Below are 12,165 nucleotides of genomic sequence, written 5' to 3'. Positions count from 1 at the left end.
AAAAATTAAATTCTATGTCTACAATGCTAGGCATAAAAGAAGCCTATTTACCTATTTTGTGAGGATTCTACACTAACATTAGTTGAGAATGAAATTCAGTAAACGGACGAAGAGCAAGTGAAATTCTTCACACACACACACAAACACGTAACGTGGTTTTAGCAAGCAATATAAGAACACTGCTGGAGCGACCATTTCTTATGAAGAGCAACCCAAGATACAGAGCACACATCCGGTATCCAGCGGAGCCACGCTCAGCCTTGCTAGTTCCCGGCGGCCGCCACCAGGGGTCAGGAGCGGACGCTCTGGGAGGCAGCACGGAGATTCGGCGGCTTCGGGCGCCATCTCTCTGGAGGCGCGCAGAAACCGGAAGCGGAGGGAAGCGGGTTTCCGGTTCCGATGCCGGGGCGCGATGGCGCCTCTGTGGCGCTTCGTCCCGGTCTTGGCCGGCTTGGCCGCTACGGTGGGCCCGACCCCCCCCCCACCCCGTCGCCTCCTTCTGCCCCGGGGCCCACCTGGGGGACGGCCGGAGGGTGGAAGCAAGGCGGCCATCTTCCTCTCGGTTACCCAAATTGGGCGACACCATAAACGCCGGGAAGTGGGGGGGGGCGTCCGTTTGATACCCCTGCGGCCCGCCCCGTCGGGGTCGGTGGTCTCTTGGGAGGCTGTCCTCGATTGGCTTCACGAAAGGTCTGCAAGGAACCCACCCAGCTCGGAGGGCACCGAGACTGACCCCTCGCGTCAACCCCGAGCCACAAATATTCTCCTTTATTGGTGCTACGCTTAACTGGTCTCCTGTCCGAAGAACTGGCATTCAGTCCAGCCACGCTACTCCCTTCATTTAGTTATGCGTCGGTTTATTTTTAGATTCTAAAGGCTTCAGCCTCATGGGATAAACACCCCAATCCTCTTTTCGGCTGAGCCCCTTTTCCCGTGCCCAGATCAAAACAGCCAGGCAGCATCTTTTTCAATATAACAAGTTTGGCTGAGTTGAGCTGGCTCCCTTTAATAAAATTTGTTAGTTAGAAAAAATGCTATCAGGCCCCTCCCAATTTTTGGCTTTCAATAGACAAATATAGCTCCCCTCTTCTCCTAGGGATCCCTCTTCCAAGGATGATCTGGGAATCTTCTGGTTAGATCTTACTTTAAATTCTCAGTTGTAGCTCTGGCTTTATCTCATTTTAACTTCTTACACCTCACATTCATAATCTTACTGTTTTACTGTTATTTTACTGTATTTTGTGATACATTATGTGTTATGACCTGTGGTTATAGCAATAAACTAACCAACTTATTATATGGCCCAAACTGATCAGAAAAGTCACAGTCTACCATGAGGCTCCTTGCTGCTCTCTGAGCTTGGTGGTTTTCCTGCAGACGTTTCACGACGCAAACTAGGTGACATCATCAGTGCACCCACCTAGTTTGGGTCATGAAACATCTGCGACAAAACAATGCTCTCCAGGACTCACAATTTAGCTCCACGGACTGACTCCATTCAAAAATGTTCTGAGAAATGAGCTTTTTAGTAAAAGGGGGAATCTATACACTATACATTTTAATGCATAATGAATATCCATGATTAAGAAGATAACTCAGTTAAGCAACCCCAAATGCTGGTCAACATTTTTGTTGTGCTGTTCCTTTTGTCCTAGGAACAGAATAAAAGATAGAAGCTGCCATGAAGCTGCTTGTGACTTTTTATTTAGCAAAGTTGAAGTAGCAGCTCTTTATTGCCCGGCGTGATTCGTCTTTGGTTCAGCTCGGTGGCTCCATGGGCATAAGAGCAGGAGGCCGAGGGCAGAGGGCAGCCTTGAGGGTGATGCTGGTCGAACCAGCACAACCGAGTTTTTGTAGCTTCAGAAGGGAGACGGGCTCTCCTCTGCTTCCTGGGCCTCTCCTCTTCTCTCCAGTTGCGGATGCAAACTTTCCCATGTTGGACTGAGGGGAGGAATCATAACGATAGGCCAATTAGTGCCAAAAGATAAACCCCACATGCCCCTCCCCCAATCTTACTGAAGTAGGCACACGCAGGATCCTTTCTCCCATAGAAATCCAATTTTCCCATGGATCTGAAACCTAACTCAAGTGCTGGGGTGTTTGTCAGCTTTGGGGAATAACAATTGCAAGACTGGGAGGGCCGGGATTGCGTGAGTTGAACGAAGGCAGTCGTGTGTGGGAACCATGCAGAACAAATGCTTCACTCAACGACTTAATTCGGATGCAAGTCAAGGATTACCTGCAAAGCAAGTTCATCCATCTCCCCCCTTCTCCCACCGCCGGTCCCTCAAAGAGCCCCACCTTCCCAGCAGTGAGAGAAAGGGCAAAAATGCGTCTCTTCACGTTCCCCTTGTGTTGATTGCAGTGATTTAACAGTCATATTTTACATTTTGTACCTGAACCCTTGAGGGCTTTTAGAAACAAATGGTGGAGTATAAATCTTACAATAAATAAAGGTTTGTTAATATCCATGCAGCTGACAGTTGGAAGGGAGGAAACTTTTGCTCTCATCCCATCCATCAATCTTAGTAGATCAAAACAGTCTGTCTAGGATTTCCCCCTTATTTTGGCAGCTTGAGAATCCAAGTGATGTACAGATTAAAACTTAAAAGTAGTATTTTTACCTGTTGCCCAACCAACACATCAATGAGATTATAGGGAATTACATAATTCATTTATCATTTTAGGAGATCCTAAAATTTGAGAAATAGTGATACACAGAACTAGTTTGCTGATATTAAAAATAATAAAGTTGCAGATAAAATTGTCTTCCTTCTAGACACCCACTGCCCTTGACCTGGAGGAAACATCTAGAGATCTTCCCAGGATAATCAATCACACCCCAAGTAGATGCCTAAAGGAAGAAGAGAGACTCTAATCTATGACTCACACCGAAAGCCTCCAAATCTCAGCCCAGAAAGGGACAGTGACGGAACTAACTTCTTACCTTTAAATACCTGATAATTATTTCTAAGCAAGGTCTGTAGGCCTCCGTATTCCCTCTTCAGAGTTTTCAATGTGTCCTTGTCTAAATGTCCCGCAATTTCACTCAAGGGAAGACTCTCTGCAGAAAACAAGGTTTGTAAAAAACTTAATTCTCTGGAAATTCATGTCCTCTGGATTATTCACCTCTCCCTCCCCCCCTCATTTGCTTTCCCCCTTTTTCAAGATTATATCCCACGCTGTGCTTTGTGAGCCTCCAGACGGATATTAATCTTTTTATGATGTCAAGCATCGACACAGATTTCTTTTGTTACTGGTGAGACTCGCGTTCTATACAAACTCTTCCGCCACTGAAGAATTGCTGAAAGACCCAGGATGTCTGTCGCTAATTAAGAGTGTGGTGAATTTGACCTGCTCGTTCAAATCGCCCTCCGGAGCCTAACCCTTCAGGTGCCGACCTCACAGCTGGGGCTCACCTCCTCCGTTCCAGGGGCTGGAGGGTCCGCGGAGGCTCCCTTCCGCCTCCCTCAGCAGCAGGTGGGCTACTTGCAAGGCCACCCGGTCCACGAAGGCACGCGGGAGGGCGGTGCAGTTCCTGACCTGCTCCTTGCCCCGAGGCAGAAACCCAGAGGGCAAGGCAGTCCTGCCCTCCCTCTCCCAGGGGGCCTCTTCGCACAGCCGCTGACCGACGGCCTCCGCTGCAGCCGAGAGACCTTCCTCCCGGGGGTGTGAGGGAAAGCCTTTGTCCGATGCCCGGCTCAGGTGGTGGGGCTGGCGCCTTCTGATGTAGCCCCTTCTCTCCTCCGCGAGCGCAGCGGCCTCTGCCGCCGGACAGGTTCTGGACGTCCCGATCAGACAGACCTAAAACAAAGAGGATTCCTGTGCTTAAGAGCCTAATAAGGGGATCATCTGGGATCTACGTGCAAAGGCCTATCGGGGCCGCCAACGGCTCCCCTCACGCAGCCGAGGCTCAACAACCATAAGGCTGCTAAAATCTAGAAAGAGCCACGAAAGCAGAAGTTACCCTTTTTGTGGAAGGAATTCTGAGGCAATCTTCTTCTACTTTAAAGCCGCATACGGCCCCGACTTCCGTCACGAAATCAAGATATTCCCTGTACTGGCTCGTCTGACTCCGCCTCCGGTTGTATTTCCCATAGAAGTCAAAAAAGCAGCAAGGCAGCAGAAAATAGCGACAAGAATACGACGACCTGCAAGCAGGGGCACAAGGCCGAGTCAGGCACTGCTCACAAAGCCTCCACACCACGGCCTCCCAAAAGCCTCCCGGGACTTGGGATGACGTGTGCCCATCGAGCTGTCAGAAGCCGAGGGAGGGAGGGAGGGAGGGAGGGAGGGAGGGAGACTCTGGGAAAAGGAGCCAATTAACTCCTACTTTATGGGGTGAACAATGTCTCACAGCTTTCTAAATACTGGATTAAATTGTCTGCTCAAAATGGACATCTGCAGTTGGATAAGCCTGACTAAGGCTTCCAAACACTCACTACTAAACACAACCGCTAAATACTGTGAGCCGCATCCTCTGGGTACTTTACGGGTGTGTGTGCGTGCAGCTCCATTTGCAAGAGTGGCAAGCGTGCATGCCCGCCATTTGTGCAAACGGAGCTGTGCCGGCACACGTGCTTGCCCGCCGCTCACGAGGAACCATCCCTTTCCCCTCCCCTGCTGGTGCACAAAGCCAGAAAGGTTGGGGGCCTCTGACTTAATAAGCGGCACTGCTACTGCGCTGGTTGCTGTGCACCCTTTGGGAACCGCTACGGACCCTGTGAAAAAATTCAGAGACACTTAGGAATGCTACAAACTGAGAAAATTTGGGAAACTTTGCTTTAGAAATTTAGTTTAGTATTCATGCTGCCTTCACCCATTTCCACTTTCTGGAAATTTGTCACAACTAATGTAGAATTTTGGGCAGTCTGTTTTCTACCCACTCTCTGCAGGAGCTCAGATGCTGACTGGCCTCCAATTTCTATTCCACCAAATCGAAACTTTCTTAAGCTCCTTCTTTTATTCATAGCTCACTTCCTCTTTCAGTATTTCCCGAGATTCTTAGTATCACTTTCACTACATACACTCCTTCAGATACAAAACACGTTCCTTGGCGTAACTTAAAGACATCCGTTTTTAACGCCAGTGGTGTTTATACGTGTCCTGTTTCGAACTGCTTGGGGCAAGGCGGCCGTTCCCAAAAGAACGGCTGCGGAAGGCCCGGATCGCTCCGCTTTCAGAGGCCCCCTGGCTGGTACCTGGCTGCCATTACGGGTATCCAGGGCGTCAACTCGTCAGAGTGATTCCCAATTAGCCAGTCAACATCTGGATAAAGGTTGTTTGGGTTAATGGCACTTTCCTAAAATAAAGAGGAAGAAAACAACTTAATAAAATATGGAAAGGGTTGCCAGTATTTTTCCACTGAAATCTATCAGTACAGGTAGTCCTCAACTTATGACCTCAACTGAGCCCAAAATTTTTGTGGCTAAGTGGATCCCCCGTTGTCAGGCTAGTAACACAGCTGCTAAGTGAACCCGGCTTCCCCGCTGACTTTGCTTCTCAGGTGGTCACAAAGGGAGACCACGTGAACCCAGAAGACGCTGCGACCGTCATAAATACGACCCAGTTGCCCAAACATCTGAATTCGGATCACGTGGCCACGGGGAAGCTGCAGTGGTTGTAAGCGGGAAAAATGTTCCCAAGTCACTTTTTTCACTGCCGCTGTAACTTCGAACAGTCACTAACCGAACCGTCGTTAAGTCGAGGACTACCTGTATTTCGGCTTAAGGTCATTTTGCAGAGTGTGGCGGCAGAGGAGCCCGTCGGAGCAGAAGCCCCGGCTGAAAGGAACCCACATCTGCGCCCTACCTCCAGGCGGGTCTGTGGGCCGTACGTGTCCCATATTTTCCTTCTCCTGACATCGACTCCTTTTCCCGAATGCTGGAAGAATTCACACAGGAAGCGTCGTTAGGGAAGCAGCCTTGATCATAACAAGCAAACATTCCTCTCTTTTCTTCTGACAACTGATTAAAAGAAAACAAGCCCTTCGGGGAACAGGAGGCAGCCTGGGGATCGGAGCAGCCTCGACCCTTCGGCTCCCCGGAGGGACAGACGGGGCCCCAAATTGAACACAAGAAGTTAGTCCTCAGGAGTTGTCGGAAGGAAAAGAGGAGAATGAAAACCAGAATGTTTGGGCGTGGAGTTTCAAAATGTTACACTTGCAGGTCAATCAGTTAAGAAGCTGCGGTGGCTACAATGTGGTTGGAGTGTTGTAATTTATGTATCTGTAGTTAAGATTCTTACTTCACCCCTTCATAATAAAAAAAAGTTTCTATTTGGAGACCCAATGCTGAATCGAGGTCAGTAAATGCTTATTTATTTAGAAAATTTATATGGCCACTCAACTCACTCCAACAGCCTGTTTTCCCTTCTACACTAAAAAAGGTTAAATGTAACAGCAGTATAATAAGAGGAAACAATAACACAGAACCGCAACAACACACCAAGGAAGAAACTAAATTGCCAAGGATAAAATCTGGCCTCCCAACTTTAATTAGCGGGAGAGCCAGAGAAAAAGTGGCTTGATCAATCCTGTACAACCGACTTACCCCCTCGTTACTTAAAATATGAACTAGGAGTCCATTTCCACAGCCAAGGTCCACAAAAGACTGCCTCTCGGCCAGGCCTCTCCGAGCTCTCTCATCTTCCCAAAGGATCTAGCAAGACAGGATCGCCATTCAGAAACGCCAAATAACCACCAGCATGGAACGAGTAACTGGAAAGGATCCAAGGGCGAGTTGGGTTCACAGAGGCCCAGGAGATTCCACGTCAGGGCTGGCTCCTGGGGTTACGAGCCCACCTTCCCTCTCCCCGTGGTACCTCTGTGGGGGGAGGGGCTGAGAAGTGGGGTTGAGGCTTTGCCCCCCCTCCTGAGCAGCCCTGCCACTCGGGGGGGGGGCTTTAGAGATATACAAGCATATGCAGACACAGAGGCCACTCCTAGTAAACAAATACATAATCTCCTAACTGAAATTATTAACAGAATTGTGCTCAAAATGTATCTTGTATATCCAGTTTAAAGTGTCAAACATTCACATTCAGAAAAATCTATTCTTTATAGCTGAATTTTAGGAAAGTTATTATTTTGGAATAATTTATACTTTCAGAGTAAACTTTTAATTAGTTTTAAACACCACCTACCAGTAAGTAAGTAGCTATAGCAACATCCTCATACACAAACTTTTCAGGATCTGTTACTTCAGGCCAAACCTACAGGAAAACAAAGGTTCAAATGATTAACTATAAATATAAATTAACTATAGATATTAGAGATTACAGGTTATTTCAAATTTCCAGCAGTTGCCTACCTAGTGCACATTCAGGCCCACAGAACAGCTGCCATAGCAGGTTGGGGAGCCTCCGTAAAGAGAGGGCGACAATCCTTAAGTCAGTCAGCTCTCCCTGCCAACACAACCCACACAGAACACCTTCCCAGCAGAAGGCAAATCTCCCTCCGAAGCAGCCCATCCCCTTTTACTTGCGTGGCTGAATGGATTCAGACGTCGCTTTGGAGGCAAGGATGTCATTTTCTGCACACTGTCAAGAAGATCCATGTTACTTTCAAGAGGAGCCACCATGCTGGGGATAAATACCATTAACTATCCGTTTTCTCCAAGTACCTTTTTCTTCCTTGCCCTCCAAAACTGGCTGACTTTGCCCTCAGCCTTCAGCTGGCACCAAGTGCAAGTGGCCCGGTCAGTCACACGCACACCTAGATCAGGGCACGTCTGACCTCTGCTCCAGGAGTCACACTGGTTGCCAGCTGCCTTCCGGCTTCAATTCCAAGGGCTGGCAACGAACTCTACAGCCTCACCTGGCATGAGGCCGGGCTGAGGGACCCCCCTCTCCAATCACACCGACCTGCCCACAGGGAGAGCACGTTGTGGACCCTTTACACCTGCCGGGTGCCGGGAGGAGAGGCTTTCCTGCTGTGGGGCACCCGCCCTTTGGCCCATCATTCCCCCAAGGTCAGACTGCTCCCACCCTGCCCGTCTTCAGGAAGGGCCTGGAAACTGGACTTTGCCCTCAGGCCTGGGAGGTTAACTATAAAGTCCTTATATTGTTAGGGAAACTGACTTCGGTCTCCTGGAAATTTATGTTTTATGGTTTCACTACTTTTTCTCATGTTCTTTCATTATTAGTTTTACTCCTTTTTATGGTGTCCAGAATCATGTATACTGTGTAAGAGCAGGAGTGTCAAATTGCCGGCCTGCGGACCGGTTGCATCATACGGAGGCCGTACCCACCCCAGCTCCATCAATGCCCAAAAAGTCACGCTACGTCATGACACGTGAAGAGTTTGACATCCGTGTGTTAGAGGGACAGCTGCATAAATTTATCAAATAAATAAGCAAGCACACACCACCCACCTTGAAGCTCATTTTTACAGAAGCAGCAGAATGTTAAATTGGGAAGCAGGTCCTGCGACAAACCCAAAAGTCTGCTTTCCTCCCACATTTACACCAACAGCTCCACGCACGAGACTAGGCGCTGCTTTGCTTCTGAAAGGGATGCCTCCATCAGCAAAAAGTGCCTCCAGATTTCGCGTATCTCATAGCACAAACAGGGCAAATGTTGTACAATAGGACACAGGTCTGGCATCAGGTCTCAACCACGGACAAAAAAAGGCAGCAACGAAGCATTTCAACCTTCTAGAAGCCTCCTTTAAACAGAGCTCAAAGCAGCCACCTTGGGGAAAATCAAGGTGCACTTACTTCCCCAGTGCAATTGAGTGAGATTGCTGAGCTCACACAATTTACAGATTTCAGGCTATCTCAGTAAATCTCAACAAACCCAACAGGTTTTTAACACATTACAATTGTTAATTGATCAAATTCTTGGAATCTGCCTCATGTTTAACTCTCACCTGCATAACCAGCCTGTAATTACATTTCTCCATCAATCTAGCCAGTCTATAAACCTAATGAAGTGAGTTGCAGCTCATGACAGCTTCCTAGCATTTGCTAATCCAAAAAGTTGCAACAAGATTCCCTCAGATTTCACAAACTCGGGTGTGGCTCCGAGAATCATGACGCCGCTTTAGCACATAGTGCATTTCAAGCAGATTAACGGCCAACACAGGCAAGCATCCTCTCCATCTGGCAGTGATGAATTCTCACACATATATGCAGATCTCACGTTTTTCAATCATAATTCATGCTTTCCTCTGACACAACTGGATTTCAGCTTCCCCCTTCATTTCCTCCGTGGTTTTAGGAGGTCTGAATTCTCCACACACTTTCCCATGAAATCAGAGGAAGACTAAACTCGGCCCAAGAAACATCTTCTGTTCCCAAGGCGCAAGCATCCTCGATTTGATTTCCTTATCCAATTAAGAACAAAGCTTATGCTTTTCATTTAAGATAGAGACACTTTTCTGCATGTACATTACATTCAAAAATGTCAAAGCAAAAAGCATCCAGATCGACTTACTTTAACCATCTCTTTGTACTTTTCCTTTAAATCTTGATAAACCTTGCTGTATCTAGCCACAGAAATTAGAGAGAGCGTACTCTTAAATTCATTTTTTGTGATCTCCGTAGACCATTTAACCAGTTTAGAAAGCAATTCACTTCCGAGCCACGTTGCTTTAGGATATACGATTCCATCAGGAACATATTTTTCTGGATTCAGGAGCACCGACAGAGTCCTACAAACAAAACTAAGGATCAGAGTCAATCCGTTAAGTAGAGCACTAATTTAATTGTGCCTCTGGCCAATCAAACAAGATTCTTGATTTAGTTTAAACTGGGATGCAGCAAAATGAGACAATATTTTCTTTCTCAAATGGAAGAACTGAAGGCAGAGCCAGTTTGGGGAGAGGAACACAGCTTGTGGCACACTCTCACCTGCAGCCTTCTTAGAAAGCAGCACTAACCGGCACAGGTGAGCTTCCCTGGATTTTCCAATTAGAAGGATTGGGAAGCTCCTTCATTGCCACAGGGTGAGGGATCTTCATGATGCTGACAATACCCAATTAGAGAATTCCACCCTGGCGAACTAAGCAACTAAGCCATGAACATCTTATCTTGGTGTCAGAAAGCCATGAGGATCTGGGAGGGGAACAGCTGAACCTTGGCAAGACTCGGGTTTTGGGGGCCCACCAGGACTAAGCCATCCTTGCTACTAGATGGAGTTAATACTCTCGCAGACCGGTATGCAATCTTGGAGACCTCCTAGGACCTAGACCAGTGATGGCAAACCTTTTAGAGACTGAGTGCCCAAAGTGCAACCCAAAACCCATTCATGCATCCTCGAGTGCCGAGTGGGTGTGGCCCATTGGCTGGGTGTTGCCAATTGGGTGGGCGTGGCTAGGGTGGTAGTGGGAGACTGGGTGGGACTAAAAAGTTCAATCAATCAATTCCAACTTTGCAAGATCTTTTTTTTTTCCCCGCGAGAAGTTGAAATTGACTGAACCTTTTTTTTTTTTTTACACATGGCAGAGGAGGCCTAAAACGAAAAGGTTTTATAAAACCCAACTGAAGGCCTAGGACTGGGGTGTGCCCACAGAGAAGGCTCTGAATGCTACCTCTGGCACCCGTGCCATAGGTTCGCCACCACTGACCTAGACTCATGACTCCTGCTGAATGAGCAGGGGGCAGTCATGGCTAAGAGGGACTTTGCACACCTGCTTCTGGTGTGCCAGTTGAGCCCGTTCCTGGAGCAGCAGCCCACCCAGTCGCTTGCAGAATGAACTACTGCAATGAGCTTTATAGAGGGCTGGCCCTTGAAGAGTATCCAGAAGGTTCCGCTGGTACAGAAAGCAGCGGTGAGGGCAGCTCCGTGTATGCCTAGAGTAGCGCATGCAACGCTTCTGCTCTGAAAACTGGTTGCAAATTACTCCCAAGTCCAACTCACACGGACTGTGGTGCCAAAGCCCAAATAATATCAAACTGAGGGCAGTGACTCCCAAACCAGATGCAACCTGCTAAATTTACACCTTCATGAAGAAAGATGCCGTATACAAAAAAACCTGGCAAGGCTGAACGATGCAAACAGAAGTAAAGAATGATCACTCTCTTAAATGCATCTTGTACTGTGGTGAAAGGATTCAAGGACAGCAACATCTTCTGAGCACCCACCATTCATCGTCCCGTATGTGCCGGAGCCGAATCTGATAAATATTGCCAACCTTCACCTTGTATTCGCCTTCGCGGGTCTGTTCCAAAGGCAGAAAGGTCAGTGACCCGTTAAGGACATCTGTAAAGAGTTGCAAATTGTACAGCTTTATTCTTTGTAAGATATGCTTCTTTTAGAAAATGACAAAAAGAACGTTACATAGAATTCTGAATTGATTTACTGAGCATATATCGCTTGGCAGGGCCAAACCATCTAGGGCAGGCATGTCAAAGTGGTGACTTTTTCCCCATTGCCGGCAATGGGGTTGGCGCGGTTTTGACATGACATATCCGCCCCACCGGCTGGCAGTTTGACATGCTTGATCTAAGGGGTGGGGGGGGGATGCAGACCAGACTGAGAAATGGAGAAGGTAACCCAGAGGGGCTGATAGAAAACCACTCCCAGACTGCAGGCTCCTTTGTCTCTCTGAGCCCGTTTCCTTGCAGATGCTTCATGACCCAAGTAGGGACCCTCATTAGTGCGAGGTTAGGTCAAACTCCATCCCCTCTCCTGGCCCTGATGATGTTCCCTACTTGGGCCATGAAACACCTGCACAGACCCCACAGTCCTTCCCCTTTCCTTTCCCCTCCCCTCCACAAACCCCGTCCCCCCCTCCCCCTCCCGGCCCTGATGACCTTCCCCGGCTGGGTCAGGAAGCATCTGCAAGGAAAGGTCCGGGGGGGGGGGCTCCAGAGGATTCCTTTCCCGTCGGTGCTTCCAGACTGTCTCCCCCGCCCCCCCCCCAGAGGCAAAGGCGGGCAGGGCGGCGGAGGGGGCGGCTCCCTCTCCTCTGGCCCACCTCCCCGCCCCAGCCCGCAGCAGACCCGGCCCACCGTCCCGCCCAGGCTGCCGACGCCCGCGGGGGATGGGCCTGCTCCCTCCCGGGCCCTGGGGAATAATCCCGGGCGGGCGGCCGCGCCCCCCTCCACTCTCTCGGCCGGCGAGGCTGCAGGCAGAGCTCCCGCCGCCCACCCAGGAGGCCGCCGCCATGCCGGGCGAGGCGAGGGAAGGTGAGGCGACGGGGAAGAGGGGAGGGAAGGCGGG

The 12,165-nt window shown here is 49.0% G+C and overlaps 2 protein-coding genes across 2 annotated transcripts in view; one reads left to right on the top strand and one right to left on the bottom strand.

Moving 5' to 3' along the window:
* Window positions 1–1,682: 1,682 nt before the first annotated feature.
* TRMT44 (tRNA methyltransferase 44 homolog) overlaps window positions 1,683–12,165 on the bottom strand; it is a 10,849-nt gene continuing 366 nt past the window's right edge. Inside the window, exons 2-11 of the mRNA XM_039335884.1 lie at window positions 11,085–11,202; window positions 9,436–9,652; window positions 7,144–7,212; window positions 6,552–6,659; window positions 5,812–5,883; window positions 5,202–5,302; window positions 3,968–4,151; window positions 3,420–3,804; window positions 2,948–3,064; window positions 1,683–1,941 (exon numbers count right to left, since the gene is read on the bottom strand). Coding sequence (XP_039191818.1) covers window positions 1,706–1,941; window positions 2,948–3,064; window positions 3,420–3,804; window positions 3,968–4,151; window positions 5,202–5,302; window positions 5,812–5,883; window positions 6,552–6,659; window positions 7,144–7,212; window positions 9,436–9,652; window positions 11,085–11,202 — 1,607 coding nt within the window. The 3' untranslated portion in view covers window positions 1,683–1,705. The remainder of the gene's footprint in view (window positions 1,942–2,947; window positions 3,065–3,419; window positions 3,805–3,967; window positions 4,152–5,201; window positions 5,303–5,811; window positions 5,884–6,551; window positions 6,660–7,143; window positions 7,213–9,435; window positions 9,653–11,084; window positions 11,203–12,165) is intronic.
* ACOX3 (acyl-CoA oxidase 3, pristanoyl) overlaps window positions 11,962–12,165 on the top strand; it is a 15,501-nt gene continuing 15,297 nt past the window's right edge. The window contains exon 1 of the mRNA XM_039335877.1: window positions 11,962–12,131. Coding sequence (XP_039191811.1) covers window positions 11,987–12,131 — 145 coding nt within the window. The 5' untranslated portion in view covers window positions 11,962–11,986. The remainder of the gene's footprint in view (window positions 12,132–12,165) is intronic.

Source organism: Crotalus tigris, unplaced genomic scaffold, assembly GCF_016545835.1.
Source record: "Crotalus tigris isolate CLP2741 ecotype Arizona unplaced genomic scaffold, ASM1654583v1 scf7180000017663.5292952, whole genome shotgun sequence".
Classification (NCBI taxonomy): Eukaryota; Metazoa; Chordata; class Lepidosauria; order Squamata; family Viperidae; genus Crotalus; species Crotalus tigris.
The sequence above is the reverse complement of the archived record's forward strand: the minus strand, read 5'-3'. Positions and strand labels throughout refer to the sequence as shown.